This window comes from Rattus rattus, chromosome 6, assembly GCF_011064425.1.
Source record: "Rattus rattus isolate New Zealand chromosome 6, Rrattus_CSIRO_v1, whole genome shotgun sequence".
Lineage (NCBI taxonomy): Eukaryota > Metazoa > Chordata > Mammalia > Rodentia > Muridae > Rattus > Rattus rattus.
Window position 1 is genome coordinate 15,175,854 of NC_046159.1, and position 19,910 is coordinate 15,195,763.

The 19,910-nt window shown below is 47.8% G+C and overlaps 1 protein-coding gene across 2 annotated transcripts in view; it reads right to left on the reverse strand.

The window, feature by feature from the left end:
* Nucleotides 1-1,483: 1,483 nt before the first annotated feature.
* The window catches only part of Etv6 (ETS variant transcription factor 6), a 234,570-nt gene continuing 216,143 nt past the window's right edge, over nt 1,484-19,910 (reverse strand). For both annotated transcript variants that reach the window (XM_032905549.1, XM_032905548.1), the window contains exons 6-8: nt 6,959-7,101; nt 5,650-5,750; nt 1,484-2,023 (exon numbers count right to left, since the gene is read on the reverse strand). In XM_032905549.1, coding sequence (XP_032761440.1) covers nt 1,918-2,023; nt 5,650-5,750; nt 6,959-7,101 — 350 coding nt within the window. In that variant the 3' untranslated portion in view covers nt 1,484-1,917. The remainder of the gene's footprint in view (nt 2,024-5,649; nt 5,751-6,958; nt 7,102-19,910) is intronic.

The window sequence follows — 19,910 nt, forward strand, 5'->3', positions numbered from 1 at the left end:
TTCAAAGGCAGACGGGGGAGGCACTAGGAAGTTGCAGCAAGACTAAAGACGGCCAATCAACTCGATTCCAGTGCCCATGAACCACAGTCTGTCTGTGAGCTGATGTCGGGTGACTAAGGCCCTGAGAGCCATGCCCAGGTACTCCTAGTGCCCCACTCAGGAATAGTGGCAGAGCAGCTCAGGTCTGTCAGCCTCACCTGTATCCTGCTTCTGGTTGAGCACAGACATACCCAGGAGGGCTGGGAGATGTTCACTCTATGGTGCGGAAGAGCACGGGAAGGACAAGGGATGGTTTTGAAAGACAGGTCTCATTATCTGGGTATTAAAACAGCTGACTTCAAGAGTCCATTTAGATGGCTGGAAAAGGGAAAGGCAGGTGTGGTTAATCCCAGGGCTTGGGAGGCAGAGGCAGGTAGAGCTCTGAGCTCTAGGCTGGTCCACAGAGTGAGTTCCAGGGACGCTCAGAAAAACCCTGTCTTGAAAAACAAACAAACAAACAAAAAAAAAAAAAAAAGAAAGAAAGAAAGAAAAGGAAAAAACCCACTGAAATAGTTATCTAAAAATCTCTGCCATTAAAAACCCTAAGGCTTGGCATTACCGTCATCTTGGAAGATCCTACTGACCTTATATCAAGGTGAAAAGGAGCCACAGATATGTAATAATACAGCCATGACAGGAGGAAAAAAAGGAAAAAGCATGAATCTGAGGAATTTCCTGTCTACTCTGGTTGTGCAAATACCGGCTGTGCCCGAGACTAAATTCCAGGATCCTCCCTTAGGTGTTCCGTGTTCCGTGAGGACCAGCAAAGAAGAAAACGGCTAGGACTTGGGAGTGTGGGTGGCGGTGGTGGTGACAATCCCACAAGGCCATGGTGTCTTGGGACAGCTTTGATGACCTACTCTCAGTGCAGAGAGCTCTCTGTCTACCTCCTGGACTACCAGGCCTGTGTGGTCCTCTCCTATTTTCCCAGTGTGCAGCACTTTCGTGACAATCTCAGACTGCCAGGTTCTTGCAAATCCTGTGGTCGTCCTCTGTCCTATCTTATGCCCCATTCTCCCACTGTTTGTTCTAGAATACAGCAGCGTTTGTGGGGTGTCTGGCCTCCCTCAGATGGGTGCCCAAGGGGTCTGACTCTCCCAGAACAGTCGGGTCAATGTTTGGTTTAGATGCTAGTGAGGCTAGTGCTGCTGAGAGGCCTGTGAAGTAGAACAGCGGGCAGAGAAGGGGGCACAGGAGACAGGGGAGGGTGAGGGAGAGGGGGCGGAGGGAGATGGAGACAGAACTCTTCTTTTTCATTTTTGAAAGCTATTTCTCTCATTTTTTTTTTTTTTTGTTTTCCTTTCTCATCTAAGACCTGATTTGGACAGGACAAACCAGATCTATGCGGCAGGAAAAAGAGGAACCTGATCTCTTCTGCAAGTTTTCTTTTTCCTGACCAGCAGAGCTGGTTGTACTTGGTGAGATTTGCAACAACGAAAAAAAATTAATAATATATATAATAGATATATTTCCATAGGAAAGCAACATGTGATGTCTTCCCTATATGAACAATGAATAGTCAAACTGCATGTTCTTAAAAAAAAAAAAAAGAAACGAAAACAAAACCAGAAACACCATGAGACTAACAACAGGTGCAGGGTGAGGGTGAGGCTTTACAGACAAGAGATTCGAAGGAGGAGCAAACATGATGTGTGTCTCAGGCTTGTGCCCTCCGCCAGAATTCCAGCCCTGCCATTGCTGGGTGGCTTGTCTAAGGTGCTCTGGGTCCCTCTTGATCTGCAGGAGAAGTGTTCCTGCTATTCCTGGGTCTCTTCCTTTCAAGCCATCCCTAGCTTGCCTGCTCCATCACGCCTCCTGCGGTCCCTGTGGGCAGGTCTCGTCTTGGCCAGCCCATCGCTGAGGCTGTGGTAGGTTCCCTTAACATTCATCCTCTTGGTACGCTTGTTCATCCAGCTCCTGAGACTCGAGGTGTTCTAGACGGTCTGTCCGGCCACTCATGATCTCATCCGGGGTTTTCATGAACCTTAGGAGCAGGAAATGAAAGAGTCAAAAGAATCTGTGTTCCCAAAGATGTCCTCCCTCTCCACTCTGACCCTTAGAGCAACTTACATGGAAATTGGGAACCTATTCTCACATGACTTTTTATATGAGTGCCGGAGATTTGAACTCAGGTCCTCACGTTTGCACAGCAAACACTCTTGCCCATGGAGCCTTCTCCTCGACCCCAAGAGTTAAGATTTTTACAGAGACCCACAAGAGTCCTACGTCTACCTCCATTCCAATCTGACAGCCCAGATACTAGTATTTGAAACTTGAATTTAACTCAAAAGATACTATTAGACGTTGAGTGGTTACTTTTGATCAACAGGCGGGTTAGCGAAGGAAACTTCTGGAAATTAGAAAAGCAGGAAGAATCCTCTTGTTCCCACTTACCCACCTGAACTGACAGAAATGACGTCATGTCCTCTTTCCTCTGTAGCTGGAGTGAGCAAGTCTCACCTTCTTGATCACTGTGTGTCACTTGGAATAGCACCAGTGACATGTTCTGACCATGGTTTCTATGTGAGGGTGGGAAGCCTGGTTGCAAATGCCTTGTATTTCCTGACAAGGGGTGGGGTGGAGGAAAAGTGGGGTGACAGTCGGGTGGGGGAGGCGGTGGGGTGGGGTGGATGGTCCAGTGAGGTCCTGGTGTGTGAGGTGGCGGTGGGGTGATGTGCTGGTGGTTGGATGGGTGACGAACTTTCTGCAGACTTCACTCTGTACTTTTCTTTTCCTGTGCTGTGGTCCATACCGATGAACTGCCTTCAAACACCCCTTTCCTCTCACCATTCTGCCGAGTCCAGGGTGTAGTCTACGGCCCATCTGCCAAAGCCCCTGAAGAGACACTTACTTTCCGCTGCCCACTTCTGTTTACCGCTCCTGCCTGCCAGCCCTTACAGAAACCATGGCTCACATCTCTTTTGCAAACTTTCAGCGTTGTTCTGACCTGAAACCTTCTGGTCTCCTTCCAGTGCTCTCTTGCGTTTTGCTTTATCATTAAGAGGTGCTTACCAGCACGAGTCCACGCTGTAGTCTACCTACCACACGTCCTGTCACTACTCTAGATTACAAACCTAGCCATTCACACACACACACACACACACACACACACACACACACACACACACACACACACACACACACACACAGAGTACCGTTTTGTACAGTTTGGCTTCCAATGCTTATTTCCTAGGAAAAGGCTAATCTCTTCCTCAAGGCCTCTCACTGGATGTTGGCCAGTCTTGTGTGTCTACTGACATTTCTTTCTGCTCATAACTGCTCCAGCAGTTTCTGTCTGTGTTCTGGTGCTGTCTTCTCAATAAAAACGTCTTCCTCAACATCTGAAGTCACTAAAGCTCCTCCTGGGTCAAAACTGACCCCCGCCTTCCGTCTATACTTTACCATGGTAAGCTTGAAATCCCATACTTTCATGGAATTTCATGAAACGTTTACTCAAATCCTCCCTGAAGTACATACAAAATTAAATAAATCAGAGGCCTTACCTCCTAAGAGCTTATGATTTGGTTGTGGCAGGAAGACCTGACACACATTACTAAACTACACTAGTCACAATTGCAGAAGACGTTTTTAAAGACTCTATACTTCTGCGTGAATTTGTGCGCCATGAGCATGCAGGAGCCCGAAGAGGCCAGAAGAGGGCATCTGGAGTTACAGATGGTTGTGAGCCATCGTGTGGCTGCCGGGAACTGAACCTGGACTTCTGCAAAAGCAACAGTCACTCTCAACGGCTTAGCTGTCTCACCAGCTCCACTCATACTAAGAAAGGTGAACGTTATGCTGTGCTTGAGGACAAAGGGTACCCGGGAGATGGTGGGAGAGGGTCTGTGTGTGAGTGAGCAGCTGCCTCATGGAGGACAGTCAACCTGAGACGGCCTTGAGGGTGTGTGTATGTGAGAAAGTAATGGATGTACACGTCCGTGATACACATTCCACGGATGGGCTGGTCACAGACTTCGACTCCAGACTGGCTGGTTACAAACCTCGGGAAACACACTGCCAGGCTTCAGGCCTCTGGCACAGAACTAGTCGGGGACAGTGCTGCCGAGCCGGTAGACGGTACAGCCCAGGAAGTGACTTGGATATAGAGAGACTCAAATATGAGTCCACCTTCGATTCCTTTGGACAATGGTGGTCAACTTTCCGGGTAGAATTTCTCAGCTATGAAGGCCTGCCTTGCAGGAATCACATCGGGAGCACTAATGCGATATTTTTAGCGGGCACATCACGCAAACGTCTTTATGAAATTCCATGAGGGGTTTCATGGTCAGATTTAAGACTGGGGACCGAGGTGACAAACAACGTGGAGGGTAGTGGGACGCAGGATGAAAGAATGGGGAGCTGGAAGTTTGGGGTGAAGAGAAGGTGCGAAGAGAGCCGGAGGCAGGGAGGGGCTCGTCTGTCCTTATTTATCCCACTGCCGTGCCTTCACGCGTTCTCTGTTCCTCTTGAGGGTCAGCGTGACTCTGACTGGTCCTACATGACCGCTCTATCTCAGTGCTAACGTGTGGCTTCTGTGCCCTCCTAATGAGCATGACCATCGTGGTTGCTCATACACAGTGACATTTTCCCACCGTTGCGCAGGTGATTCTAAATCCAGCTGTTGCGCTTTTGGACCTAAACTTGCCAAAACCGATAACCTAAAGTCTTAATTACAACCTGGCACTTCAGTGACTGATGGTGTTAGGGCTTCATCTGTGCCACCCTCACTGTCTCTGCAGATTCCCTCCTCCTTCTCTACTTCTGGGAGGGAGGGGCTCCCTACCTCCGTGGCTGTGACGTACGTGTTTGTGAGACGCACAGTCCGAGGGGCTCAGTCAGTAAAGCGCTTGCCGTGAGGGCACGAGTTCGGTTCCCACCCACACAGGAGGGGATGGAGTGGCACATGCTTTGCGATCCCAGTTGCTGGGAGGTGGGGACAGGCAGGTCCCTGGAGTTTCTTACTCGGCCCTGAGCCAGTGAGAGCTCATCTCAAAAAGCAGTGTGGATAGGGCCTGAGAAGTGACACCAGAGGTGGACCTCTGGCCTGCACGTGCATGAGCACACACAAACGAACCAAAAATCTTTACGAATTAATGGCCACTCTTTGATGAGCTATAATTTGGTAGGTCCAACTCCAAGATACTGTATTCTCTATTTCATTCAGAAGGTGGCTGTTGTTGACCAATTACACCCACACAGTGACTCACTGTGGGCCAGGACCTGAAGCTTGACAAAGCGGCTTCCAGGTTCGGTGACCTGGAAGTCCCAGCTTAATCCTTCACTTTGCTATTGACATCAGTTGTTCTGATTGCTCCGGACATCAGTGTCAGATAATGCTATTTGACGACTGTGTTATTTTAAAGATGAGTCAGACCCGCATTTAGCTTGGCTTTCATACAGGGCAGAACTTCAGTAAAAAGAACGATCTTTCCCCCCCTCAAATCCTAACAAACCAGCACTCAGTTTCCAACCAACTTTCCAATCCAGTTGCAGCCATGGCTCTGGGCCTCAGGTCGGCATGTCAGAGCTCCCGACACCCTCCCTCCTCCCTCTTATGTAAAGAAAATAATGTCCTCCCGAAAGAAGGAAAGGAAAAAGAGGAAGTGCTACCTGAACAAAAGCCTTTGTCCGGGCTCCTTCCTGATGATGTTTAGTTTGTAGTAGTGACGGAGAGCTCTGGACATTTTCTCATAGGTCATGTTTGTCCTGTTCTGTTTGTTCAAAGGAGGAAGGGAGAGAGGGGGGGAAAAGCACAAAGACACAATGAAATGAACTTCGGAAAAGGCACCAGGCAGCTATTGAAATAAAAGCTGTTGAGTCGCCCCACGCAGTCTCACCAGCCTGGGAACGCCACCTCCTTGACGGTCTGCTGCCTTCTAGGGACTTTCTGATGTCTGCCTGCATAGCCACTGTGGCCAAGGTCTTCTCCTAAACTGAACCACCCTAGTTAGGGCTGGAAGCACTGACTAAGCTAACCCATCCTACTGCAACTGTCCCGTTCCTTCTCCCGAGACTGTTCTGGGCTTCCCACCTGAGGGAGGGAGGGAGGCCGTCACAGAAAATTTTTGTTTTGGGGCACAGTGACTATTATATCCTTGTCTCTAGCCTGTATTGCTATTGGTGGACAAGTGCATAGAAGGTGGTGACTTAGGCACCCAAACATCTGTTTATGGGGCCTTGACATATTTGTCTGTGGCTCTTGACTGGGCTTTCTCAGGAAGGGCTCGGGCTGCCTTCTTAAGGAGGCTTGAGGCTTGTCTGTGTCTCCTCAGCGTCCCCAGCTTGGTCCTAGATCTCCTTTTACGTCAACTGGCCTGGATCACAATATCTCCTTTTTATATCTGCACATTTGAACCGCCTTCCTTACTGTAAAGGACTGTGTTTTGAATTCCACTTCCTCTTCCTCCTTTGGAAAACCGGGGGGGTGGGGGGTGGCAGACTTCTTGCACCTCTTGCTTGTAAAGGGGGGGGGATGTGTTTTATAATCAGAACGCATTTTCCATGCAGAAATGGACTTTTGTGAAAAGGGGGGTTTCCAACTGGTGGGGACAGAGGTGACACTTCCCAAAGGTCCCCTGTGAGTCATATAGCTCTCACTACTTCTCTGTTCCTCAGTACTTAAGGACAACAGGGGTGGCAGATCCAGGTCAAGGGGAGTGGCCAGAGGGAAACAGTTATAATCAGGCTACTGAACTGAGCTCTGCTGAGTTAATGGGCCCCAGACAGAGGTAACGCATGGAAAAAAAGGCACCTTTAATTATTTCCTTCCTTCGCAGCTACCTAATTGTTTGCCCGGTGAGGAGAAACCAAAGAATCCCGGGCAGGTTTTGGAGGCAGAAAGACCATCATTCATCCTCCAGTCAAGGATGAAGACTGTATTCTGGCACCAGCTTCCCCAACAAATATTTGGCCGTTTTACCTTATGGTTTCCCCAGAGTCGAGCCAGTCCGTTGGGATCCACTATCCGGAATATTTTGGATTCCTTGTCCTCCCATCGGATGAAGTTTTCGTACCGGCTGTCAGAGAGCAACTGGTAGACGTAATCCCAAAGCAGTCTACAGTCTGCAGAGGATAGAGGACAGGGCTACTGAGAATGTTTCTGTGGAGGCGGTCACAAGACTCAGACAAAAGGATTGTGACCACAGCTTGGGCCTGGTTCTGACTGTCTCATTTCCTCATTTCACAGATGAAATGGGTCCAGAGAGACAGCCTGTGAGCTCCTGCTGACCTTTGACCCAGGGAGGCTCGGTGCTGATCAAGGCCATCCCTCTATACGAGGACCAAGGAGAAGACTTGTTCAAAGTCATGACAAAACTTGAAGTTGAACCACCCAATCTGAAGGATGAGGCACCAAGCTGTACCTGTACCTACGGATGAATAAAATGGGCATGTCTGTGTGTGTGTGTGTGTGTGTGTGTGTGTGTGTGTGTGTGTGTATGTGTGTGTGTATGTGTGTGTGTGTGTGTGTATGTATGTGGGGTGTGTGTGTGTGTGTAGGGTGTGTGTGTGTCTGTGTGTCTGTGTGTGTATGTCTGTGTGTGTGTGTGTGTGAGAGAGAGTCAGAGAAGAGAGAGACAAAGAGACAGAGACAGAGAAGAGATGGAGACAAGAGAGAGACAGAGACAAGAGACAGAGATGAGAGAGACAGAGACAGAGAAGAGAGAGAGAGAGAGAGAGAGAGACAGACAGACAGAGATCCATATACATTAAAAAACTAGAGCAGGGGAGGGATTTAGCTCAGTGGTAGAAAAGCGCAAGCCCTGCAGTTCTGTCCCCAGCTCGAAAAAAAAAAAAAAAAAACTTTCGTATTTTAGAGCAGACACTTGTATCACCCCTTTACTTGTCTTACTGTCTTGAGTCAGGGTCTCCCACTGAACCTGTAGTTCACCATTTTTGCTGGGCTGGCAGGCTAGCAAGTTCAAGGATCCATCTATATCCACCACCATCCCCAATTCTGGGGTTACAGCCAGGCACTGCCACCTTACATGGCATTTAACCTGACTTTTACACACCTGCTTGTGGTCGTCTTGTCTGCGTAGCAAGCACTGACCTCCTGAGCTACCTCTCCACTCCCTTCACCTATTTCTTATTTACTTAGAGATACAGTATCTCAATAAACAAGAATCTAGACTGGCTGGCCCTCAAGTTCCAGGTATCCCCCTGTCTGTCTCCCCAGAACTGTGCTCACAAGGGTTCACAGATACACACCGCCATACTGTGAATGCTGGGGGGTGGCTCTCAGGAACTCGTGCAAACACTTAACTGACTCATTCCCCGAGGCCAGAAAGAAAATCTTGTAGTCCCAGTGAGAACGGTATGATAAGAAGTCCAAAGACTAGAGTTTAGAGATGATCTTGCAGATGGTTGGAGATGCTGAATGGTTAGAGGAAGACAGGGGCTAAAAAAAGACAGCAATAAATGAAAAGTGATGGGAAATTAAAAACTATGTGGCTTGGTGACGTGGACTGTGGGGACTGTGGCTAGCATTTAAAAAAATACAGATGTTCTCATCAAGTCATCCTTTGGAGGTCTTTCAAGTTGCTTTATCATAATGGAATCATGGTGGAAGGGGACTTTTGTGCAAGAATATCATTTCTCATTGGAGACCTGATATCGGGTTACGGGGTCAGACAGCAAACATCCGTAAGATGATTTAGTATCCTCCTGTGCTGGGCTCAGCCCAGAGGTTTGGCTGGGAATCTCTGGCTTCTGGGTCTGTGCTGTAAAGGTACCTGGTTCACCCTCCAGCCCAGAGCAGTAGGTAAGCAGAGGCAGACGTGCACCTTCCGGGTATAGCAGATGCTGGACTGACCCCTGGCTTAAGTGTCTGTCTTTCTAGATGCTCCCTGAATGCTTCTGTATTTACATGTATGCGTGTACACCAGTGTGATTAATGAGTACCACATGCATGCAGGATCCCATGGAGACCAGAAGAGGGCGCTGGACTCCCCAGAACCAGAGGTGCAGATAGTTGTGCGCTATCATGTGGGTGCTGGGAATTAAACTTGGTGTCTTTGCAAGAACAGCAAGTGCTCCTAACCGACATCCCAGCCCTGGTGAGTGCCTTTATACAAGGCATCTGCAAGAGCTCCCTAACATATCTGTGAGGACACAGCAAGAAGAGGCTACCTATGAAAGAGGGCACATCCATTGGCAGACCTCAACTGTACACTAGTGCTCTTCCCCCCAACCCTGGAGTCTCCAGAAGTAGGGGTGACATTTCCTCCCTACTTGCTTTTCCCCTTCCTTCCATTCTTCCCTCATTCTTCTCCTGTACCTCCTGTTTTATAGACAAGAGTTTCAGAATGTAGCCCAGGCCGGCCTCAAACGCGTGGTGGTGATGTTCCTGTCTTCGCTCTCCAAGTGCTGACATGACAGGCGTGCGCCACCACATTTGGCTAATCTCCACTGCTTGGGTAGGGTGCCTTACGGCGTTTTGTTTCAGCAGCCTGGATGGACCAAGACAAGAACTGAGCTGTGATTCTCTTGTCCAGCTGTGGTGCCACGATCAAATGGCAGTCACGCTTGGGTTCTCTGCATTCTCACCGGGCTGAGAAACATCCCCCCACACCAAGCCCTTTTGCACAAAATGCTAGCCAGTGAAGAGAAAGCGAGGTGTGCACACGGCCCCTGCTCTGCATGCCTGAGTGATAACAATCATGCGTGTATACCTGTGAGTGTGAACACACATACATGTGGGAGTCAGAAATCAAGGCTGGGCATCTCTTTAACTGCTGCCCGCTGCATTGTTCGAGACAGGGTCTCTCACTGAACCTGACGCCCGTTAGTGAAGCTTGACCGGCTGGCTGGGAAGTCCTCCTGCCTTCACTTACCCAGTGACAGGGTTAGAGTGAGCATCTCCCTGCCTGGCTCTAGTGCGTGCTCCCTTGTAAGGTTAACAGGAGGTGAGCACAGTCCTGGAGCTCCAGGCCCCCTGCAGAGTTCAGACTTAGAGTGGATGGCTCTCCTGACCTCCATACCCGTCTGCTCGGGGATTTTCCATTGCACTTTTTCTCTTTTACCATCATGACACATTCCAGATAGACAGTGTCCCTTGGCTTATTTTCTTAGCTAATGGCTCACCCAGCCCTGGGGTTTCAGGTGGTCTTTTTAGAGGTCTCAAACTGGGTTCCAGAACGTGAGTGTATGAAGTACCCACTGGATGGCGGAAGTGGGACAGGGCTTGCCCGAGAACAGGCTGTACTTGTACGCCTCGAGAACGTTTGTATATTGCAACGTTTTTTCCCCTTTCATAAATTTGAAAGTAACCCCAAACAAGCTCCCAATTGATCACTTTAAATGACATTTAATCCAGCAAAGCCAACATTAGCTGCGTAATAAAAACGTTGACATTCAAGACACACTGAATTACTCAGCCACTAACGGAAGTAGCAAGGGGAATTTCATGGCATAAAGCAGTTGCTCCAAGCTCAGAGTGTAAGTGGCTTTTATAACACTATTGATTTCTCTGTTTCTTTAAAAATTATGCCCCAATGATAAAAATAACTGTCTGACCACACAGCCATGTTCTCTCGTATTTACTACAGAGGCCTAAGCCATCTGAGTTATTTTTCTTTTCAATACTTCTATTTAAGTAAAAGGCACAATGTCTTGTTCTCTAGATCTTCTGGATACTATCATCAGAGACCGCCTGGAATCTTCTAGCTTTGTCCGGCTCCATATCTGTACAGATGCAATGTTCTTTGACCAATAATAGAAATGCTGTAATTCAATAAATAAAACGGACTAAATTCTATTAACAAAATCCATCCTTCTATAAAGCAACCAAACGAGCATGCCTATTATTTTTAAACCACAAGTTATTTATTAATTTTAAGTTCGTTTCTCCTAAGGAGACGACAGTGAGTGATGACTGTCAGCTTGACAGAACACAGTCACCTGTGTGATGGGGCTCTGGGAGTGTGTGTGTGGATTATCTTGACTGAGTTAACTGAGAATGCAAGAAATGCCCACTGCGGGCGGTGTTATCCCCTAGATGGGTTCCTGGACCACGTACATGGAGAAAGAGTTGAGCAGTAAAATGTATTCGTCCCTCTCTGCTTTCTGATTAGAGATGTGATGGAGTCAGCTGCTTCAAGCTTCCCCTGCCTTAATTTCCCCACCCTGATGGGCTGTACCTTGACCTGAGAGGCAGAATAAACCCTCTCTTTGAAACTGCTTTTGTTAGAGCATTGTATGGGAGCAAAGGGAAAGGAAACTAGGACAAGGATCTTTCTTCCATATAGGGACATTTGAGTATTTTAAAGAAATGCTCGTCCCTTGGATCATCTCTTCTTAGAGAGGAAGTTTACGAAGTGGATTATCTCAGATAAAGCTACTTTCTAACTGCAGGAACAGTTCCCTATTTCCTGCTGGGTGAGGTACCTGGCTATCTGCCTCTAAGAGGCATTGTAAAAATCCCTTCCTGTGGTTAGGGGGAAATATTTTCACTCCCACGTCTGTCTCCTACTACAGACTTATTGTATAAACTCACAGAACAGAGAATATAAAAAAAAGATGGGCAATTCACACATAACCAACATGGCTTCTAAAAAAAATATCCCTGTTAGACAAAACCAATCTTTAAAAATTTTGAGTAGGCGGGTCAAATTACAGACAAAGGGAATGTATAATGACGGAGAGTAGAGTTAAACTTTCCAGAAAGTTTCTAAGAAAGTTGTTTTATGTTGTTTTACTTGCTCAAATAGAACTTTAAGTGACGGTCTAGGGAAACCCGCCGGTACCATGGGTTTAATTTTACATTACCGATGGGACAAAGTTCAGTGTCCCTGGTTACACTTTTAACATCGATGACCTCAAAATTGCTAAGTGTATTGAAAGCTCAGCACCAGAGCAGGTACAGTTAGACAGAAACAGAAAAGTGACAGCCAGCCTGCGACAGCCACTGTTCTGAGCTGAGCAGTGCTCCTTCCACCCAAGCTGGGGGGTGACAATGTCTGGAGACACTTCCGGTTCTAATAACGGGTGGATGGAGGTGCTTTTGGCTAAGGCTGCACGGGACAAGGCCTCACGGCAAAGCATTCTTTGGCCTAAATATCAAAGAGTGTGAAAGTTGGGGTGTCCTGCTTATAGGAACACAGGCTCACAACATAAAGGGAATCCTCTGTCATCCAGGCACTCTTCCCTCCTCCAGACCACATCAGTTATGGTCCTGAAGTACAGTCTATTATCTATCCAGCACTGCCAACTGTATGTTGATATGCACACATGTGTGTACAATGGGCAATTGCCTGTCTTTTCTGTGACGGAGGAAAACAAACCGTGGGTGCACAGTGTCATGCTGGGGAAGGCTGCAGAGGGGACAGGTAACAGGGACCACACTAACGCTTCCGGATCTTGCAAACAGATTGACTCCTGTTATTGGTTAGTTATACAGCAGGAGGAAGGCAGAGACTGGACTCAGCATCATACCAAGTGAGATACAGCCTACAGCAGGAGGCCAGCAGCGCCCCACCATGGCTTTGTGGGGCTAGCTGCTCTCTGGACTTATATCCAGGGAGGGCAGAGAGGTGGGGACATGGGCTAACAGGTACACTGAGCCTTAAGTAAACAGGGCTTTCCAATCTCCCCCAGCCTCATGCACCGTCTACTCAGACACAGCCCGGAACATCCCACCTTTCTAGAGCTCCTTGATTTCACACTGAAGACAGAATAGTGTCTTTGCTAGAATGTGAGCGGTCAGAACCGCTTCGAACATTCCAGATGGAGTGAGCCCCGTCTCTCCCTCCCCAGGGCTCATCTTGGTCTTTACCTTATTCACCTCCTCTAAAAGGGACACTGGGGAAAGCACAGGGGGACAGAGGTCACAGATGCAAATCCCGAAGGGAGCTGGGGAGGGGCCTCGGAGGGGTGCGCTTTGCTTTGTGGGTTAGCATCAGCTGCTGCCTGCCACACCCCTGCCAGCTCAGGATGGACACCTGAGCTCTCCTCCAGTCTCTTAGAGCCACTATGACAGCTCTGTAGTGAGGCGGAGAAGGGACCCAGACCTGTGCATTAACCCACTCATGGGTTACGCTCCCATGCTGTCTTACCATCGATCAAAAGCGCTCAGGAGCGGGTGGTATTTTCCAAGGTTACAGATAAGAAATCTGACTTCAGCCCGGAGTATTAAGCCCTTCTCTGGAAGGCAAGAACTGCATTCCATCCTGCTGACTGCAGAGGCTGGGGGAACCCACAGGTCCACCCTGCTTTCCTGAGATGCCCTGGCTCTCAGTACTATACCTTACCAAGAGAGGGGTCTGGGCTGAGGGCTCCAGAGCCTTACTTAGTCCCCAGAAAGTTGCTCTTTCATTGTGTGCAAAGCAACTACCGGATCCTTTTGGCTGAGGGGAAACGTCCTACAACTCTGTCCTTTAACATGAGATCTTCACCCTCCATTAGGAAGGCTTAGGAATGACTTGTCCCCTCATTTTTATGACTCTCTTATTTTATCTTATTTATTCTTATCTTAAAGGCTATTCCCGAGGCTCATTTACAAACGGGGGGCGGGATTCAAAAGCCTCACTTGAAGTTAATCTCACTTCGGAGGCTGGAGTTCGTGGTGTGTCCTTAACTGCCCCAGAGTCTCTGCAGCCACGGCTCCTACCATCTTCCCTGAGCTCCCCCCCTCCTTTTATTTTGAAATAGATTTATTTTCTTACACAATACAGATTACATCCCCCCTTTCCATTCCACTCCTCGTATTCTCCCTGCTTCCCCTCCCTTCCGGATCCACTCCCTTTCAGTCTCTCAGAAAACAGGCTTCTAAGGGATAATAACAAAATAAGATAAAACAAAAACCTAACACATTGGAATTAAGACAAGATAAACAGAAGGGAAGAGGCTGAGAGAAGGCACAGAATTCAGGGACCCATTCATTCACACAGTCGAGAATCCCGTAAAAACACTAAGTTGGAAGCCAGAACGTACATGCAGAGGCCCTGGTGCTCACGTGTGCAGGCCCTGTGCTTCCTGCCCCGGCCTCTGTGGGCTCATGTATGCATTGCTCCTGTTGATTTATTTAAGGGGCCTTCTATCCCTGGTGTCTGCCACCCCCTCTCGCTCTAATACTCTCTCGGTCTTCTCTACTGGGCTCCGCAAGCCCTCAGGGGAGGGGTTTGATAGAGACATCCCATTTAGAGCTGAGGTCCCAAGGTCTTTCATTCTTTGCATAGTGTCTGTCTGTCTGTCTGTCTGTGAGGTTTTGTATCTGTTCCCATCTGCTACAGGAGAAAACTTCTTTGATGATGGCTGAACAAGGAACTGAAGATCTATGTGTATAGGAGAATGTCATTAGAAGCACTTTTTATTGCTAAGCATTCTTTTTTGGAAATCAGTAGTATCTCGTTTTAGTCTGTGTCCCTGGGTTATCTAGTCTCTGGTTCGTGGTCACCCAAGCGGTGTGTCCGGGATGGGTTCCATCTGGTGGAGTGGACCTTCCGTCGAATCAGATATTGGTTGGTTACTTCCCTAAGCACTGTGCCACCACTGCCCTAGTGTATCTTGTGGGCAGGGCGCCATTGCAGATTAAAGGATTTGTGGCTGGCTTGGCGTTCCCATCTCTTTTTTGATAGTGAGTAGAGTCAATCAATGGTTTCTCTTAGAAACATAAACAGGATACCTTCTTGTACCAAAGATGCTGGAACATGTGGGCAAAGTCTCTACGAAGGCACCAGCTTGACTTCTCTACGTTCAGTGAGTTCTGTAGGTGTTGTCCTCAGCAATGGGCCCTACTGTCAGTTTGTGGAGAGCAGCCTAAGGCTTTGGCAACAGCCTGGGTTGTTTGGGGATTCCCATGGGAACTCTTAGCCAACAACTTAATTAGATGTAACCCAGTCCTGGTACTGGAAGCTTCATTTGGTGACAGGACATGGCTAGCTGGGTCTCTGTCTCTCCATTATTTGGTACTTTCATTTAGATATGTGTATATGTGTGTGTGTGTGTGTATGTATATATGGAAGCTTCTATTATATTAGGTTTCCATACTACCCCTCCCCCATTGGTCCTTCATTTTAGGGGTCTCTCCCTGTATTCCCTCCCTCATCCCCCCAGAGGCTTCCAGGGTTGAGTTTCTGAGGACAAACAACTCACTCTACATGGAAGTACACTGTTTAGGCCCCTTCACAAGCACAAGCAGATGCTCTTGTCTCCCTAGTCCGAATCCTCTTGCTTATGTTAAAGATGTAATCTTGTCGGGAAACATTTTTTCCAAGCCAAACAAGGGCTGCCTCTGACAGACTGTCATAAGTGTGTCAGTGGGGAGCTGGGGGTGAGGGGACCTTGAAGTGGGAGGGAATTCTAAGCCTTCTTGGCTGTAGATCAGTAAGTCAATTAATTGAACAATGGCATTCTGAAAGAAGTTCAAGCTTGACAAGATTGAGAGACTGCAACAAAACTTATCGGGTGCTCACAAGAAAGCATCCAGCCACCGTAGGTCATGGGCTTTGACTAAAGTCCCCACTCTTGTGTAGAAAATGAACTAAGAATGAACTATAAAGCTGGATGTGGTGGTTCAAGCCTGTAATCTCAGCACTCAGGAGGCTGAGATAGGAGTTAGGGTCAGCCTGGGCTACTGTATTTCAAAAGACAGACAGATAAATGTCAGATTATTAATGAATCTTTCCTTGGCAGATATTTAGAATAAGGTCAAGGAAGGGACAAATATAAAATCTACTTAAGAGAAAATCAAAATCACTTAAAAAAAAAAAAGGCTCGTCTGAGCCCAGTGTGCTGGTATTCACCTGTAACCCAGCTCCCAGGAGGTTGAGGCGGGAGGATCAAAGCCTTGATCAGTCTCCTGTCTTTCACACAGAACGATGTCTTCCCACATTGTAAACACATGATAAACTTTGAACAAACGAACAAATGCGACTACAAATTCAAACGTGTAGAGAATCTGCGTTACTGAGCTGTATTGTACTTATGCTAATGATGCCATTGCAACTGCTCTGTACTGTTCTGTGAGCATAGCCTGAGGTCCTGAACATGTCTGCGGGTTTACATCATTTGTTACTGCGCCTCAGACGTGCCTCATCTCCTAAAGTGCATGCATTTCCTTGCCAGCAAGAGCTGTGCTTCCTGAATCCTCAGACTAGATTATGTCTGAGGTTCTCAGAACACTGTTCATGGGAACCGAAATGGGGAACATGGGGCACCCTGCTGTTTACATACCAGGTCAACTGGTAAATATTTAAGACGTGGCCATAGGCTATCCGAAGTGACTCAATGTATTCATGCTTGGGTCATGGTTTGAAAGCAGACACAGACGATGACTTAACAAAAGCGTGGCTTTCCCCAGTAAACTCATTTACAGAATCAGGGGGTGGCTGCACTTGGCCAAGGTTTCCAATCCTTACTGAGAGGTCTCTGGGTTGAAGTATTTGGGGTGGGACGGGGACACGGGCTTGAGGCTGTCATGAACCCCCTGATGCCTATCCGGAGGACAATCTCCAAGACCTCTTATCACTTGTGAAGTAAAATTAAAACACGTGACATGCGAATAGGCTTAACTTGTGTTTAATCTGTATTTAAACGGCTAATCACTTACTGAATTTTCTTATTCGTTTTCCCATATGGTTAATACCAAGGGTAATTTGTCATGGTTTATGTGATCTTTTATTTGCACAATTCATCAGGTTTTTTTTTTCCAGAGATGGGAACGGAAGAGTTTCTGAGAAAACAGTTTTTTAGTTGACTTCGAAAGACAAGCTCTTGGCCTTGCATCTCTACTAGAAATAGAAAAGAACACTTGGGTTTTTATAGCTGGTGTTGGCGCCTGAGTTTTCGCCATCTAGAATGGCTTCTTCTTCATTACTCCCCGAATTCTAAGCACTATTTTATTTTATTTATTTATTTATTTATTTATTTATTTAATTTATTTATTTATTATTGAGATGGCTCAATGGTTAAGAGGGCTGGCTACTCTCCTAGAGGACCTAGGCTCAATTCCCAGCACCCACATGGTGGTGTACGACTGTCTGTAACTCCAGTTCCAGGGGATCTGACAAACTCACACAGACGCACAGGCAGGCAAAATACTAATGTACATAAAATAAACATAACTAGAAATTGCTTTATTTTGAGACAAGGTCTCATTCCGTAAAACAGTCGGGCCTTGAACTCACACAGACCTGCCTGCCTCTGCCTCCCAAGTGCTGGGACTAAAGGCAGATGCCCACCATGCCGCCCCTTAAGCGTTCCTTTAAGCCCATCCTGTGGTACGTGGCGGGAGTCATAAGTGCACGTCACAGGCTTTACCTTTACAGTGAACCTCAGCTCTTTCATGCCGAAGATGGCGTCTTGTGCCTCTGTGAACCCCCACCCTGCAAGAATGCAGTGTAGACTCCTCCTAGGGGTCTGAACACCTAGATCCTCCCACACCCACGCCGATGGCCCTGGAAGAGCAGGAACCCGGGCCTGTGCTTCGCTCCTCGTCGGTAAGTAGTATTTCTGTCTACGCCCTCCAGCGAAGTTACTCATCAGTGTGACATTTGGCGGTGTTTTCACTTCTTCCTGTGCCCAATTAAAGGGCTTCAAGGAACTACGTTTCCTCATCTAACAGCCGCTTTGCAGGGATTTAAAAGCATCCACGGCTGCTCACTAGACAGAACCTTACAGTGTAAACAGGGATGACTCACAGAATTTGACCTTCAACAAACAGAATCACTTTTACTAAGATCTTAGGAGCCCAGAAAGACAAGAGGGTTGGAGGAGGGAGGAGTAGGGGGGTCCTCCAAAGGGGCTAAAGGAGTGTGGGGCTATGGGCCACCTCCGCAGAGAGCTGCAGAATCGAGACTCACTGTCAGGCTGTGGACTTGCAGAGCGGGAAGGGACCTCAGCGACCACCCGACCTGACCCGTCTTTCACCCCTGCGGAGAGCACTGCCTGCCGGCTGAACTGGCTCAGCTGGAATTTGGGTACATTAGGTAATGTATATATTTAGAGATTCTACAGCATTTACGAAGATCATAAGAACATTCATATGGATTTGTATGGAACTCAATCATCCCGTAGGAATGAATTCATTGTCCCCGGAAGATCTGGCCCTGGGACACTCTTCTAGAACATTCTGCCTTCTTAGAGGCAGACACTAGCTCTATGTGTCTAAGTGCTCTCAAGGCAAGACATCTGTGGAAGCCCAGGCTCATCACTGGACTGACTGAACATTCCAAGAGGCTTCCTGTATGACATCAGGTCTCACGCAAGCATACAGTGTGCTGGAGCAGTCGGCCATACCACCTCCCTCCCTTTCCTCTCCCTCTCCCTTCCTGTTCATTTCCTTTGTTACCCTACACAGGTTCTTACATCTTCATACCTGCACCTGTATGAGCTTCAGTACCTACATAAAATCTAAGACCCACCAATGAGATAAATGTGGTAATTTGCCTTCGTGAGACCGACTAAAATTGCTTAATATGATATTTATCTCCAGTTGCATCTGAACTGTTGAGCCCCCTCCATCCACTGCTGATGTGGGTATATGGTTTTAAAAGTAAACAATCCCTTCAGCCCTCCTCCCTCCCCTTCTCTCATTCATGCTCTCCTTCTGGACCCATCTTAAGATTCTCAAGAAGTCTGTGGTAAAATGAAGGTCGACGTGGATGACCTTGATGCAAGGTCACCAAACCCTCTTCTGACCTTGGGAAAAGCCTTGGTGTCCTGGGGGCTGGATCTCCTTTGTGGTTTCCCCTGTACAGATGACCCACGCACATCACAGGGATTCAACCTCAAAGGGCTGTCCTGAGAATTATAGACAAGCAATAGGATCTGAAAACACCACGCAGAAGAGGGAGGACCAAGACAGTGTGCAGCTTCCATTGCTCAGGAGTTCTCACCTCATCCCTTTTCCTCCAGATGTCTGAGGAGATATTTCTGTAAGACTTTTCCTTTCTGGTCTCCTGACCGCCCATCCTGCAGTTTCTTCATTATTAAAGCAAACCCCATGTATAAGTAGAACAACGGTATCAACCCCCATGCATCCACTCCCCCACATAACCACCGAATGCCTCATGGCTAACCCCACTTCACTGCACAGCCCATTCCTCCCCATCATTAAACCTGCAGGGCTGTTTTGAATTGAATCCCAAGCTCACTCTAAGTTCCACAGCCTTTTAAGTCATGCAAGCCATAGACAGCTGCTGTTTTACTGTTGTTGTGGTTCTGACCATCAAATCTTCTGGCTTTGTGCATGCTAGGCAAGCGTTCTACTACTGGGCCACACTTTTAGTACCCTGATCAGTGTGTATGTGTGTGCGCATGTATGTGTGTGCATGTATGTGTGTGTATATGTGTGTGTGCACGCTTGAGCATGTGTACATATATAGAGGACGGAGAATGGCGTTGGGTGTCACCACACAGGTGCTATCTATTTGTCTTTTGAGATAGGGTTGGTCTCTCAGTGGTCTGGAACTGGCCGAGTAGGCTAGGTTTAGTGGCCAGCAAGTCCCGGGGAAGTACATCTCAGCCCCCAACACTGGGATTCTAAGTGTATGACACGACACCTGGGGTGTGTGGCCTAAACAGAGCACATCAACAGTTACTGACTGCGCTGTCCCCAGACTCTCCACTGTGTTTTCCTAATTCAACACCTTCAGTGTACATCATTGATAGCAATAGAACCGAGGCAATGGCAGAAGTGTACTCAGGGACAGACATCTAGGAACAAACGAAAACAAAAAAGAAAAAGAAGAGACAAGAAGACAAGACAGAGGTGAAGCAGGGCCTTGGTTGGGAACTGCTACACACGGCAGTGCCAGCTGGGGAGAATGGCTGTTTATCCCCGTCACCTGCGCACGGAGGGCTCTGCCCTAACTCCGGGTCTCTTCCCACTAAGCACAGTCACATTTCCCCCAGCCCCTGTGAAGCCTCCTGGC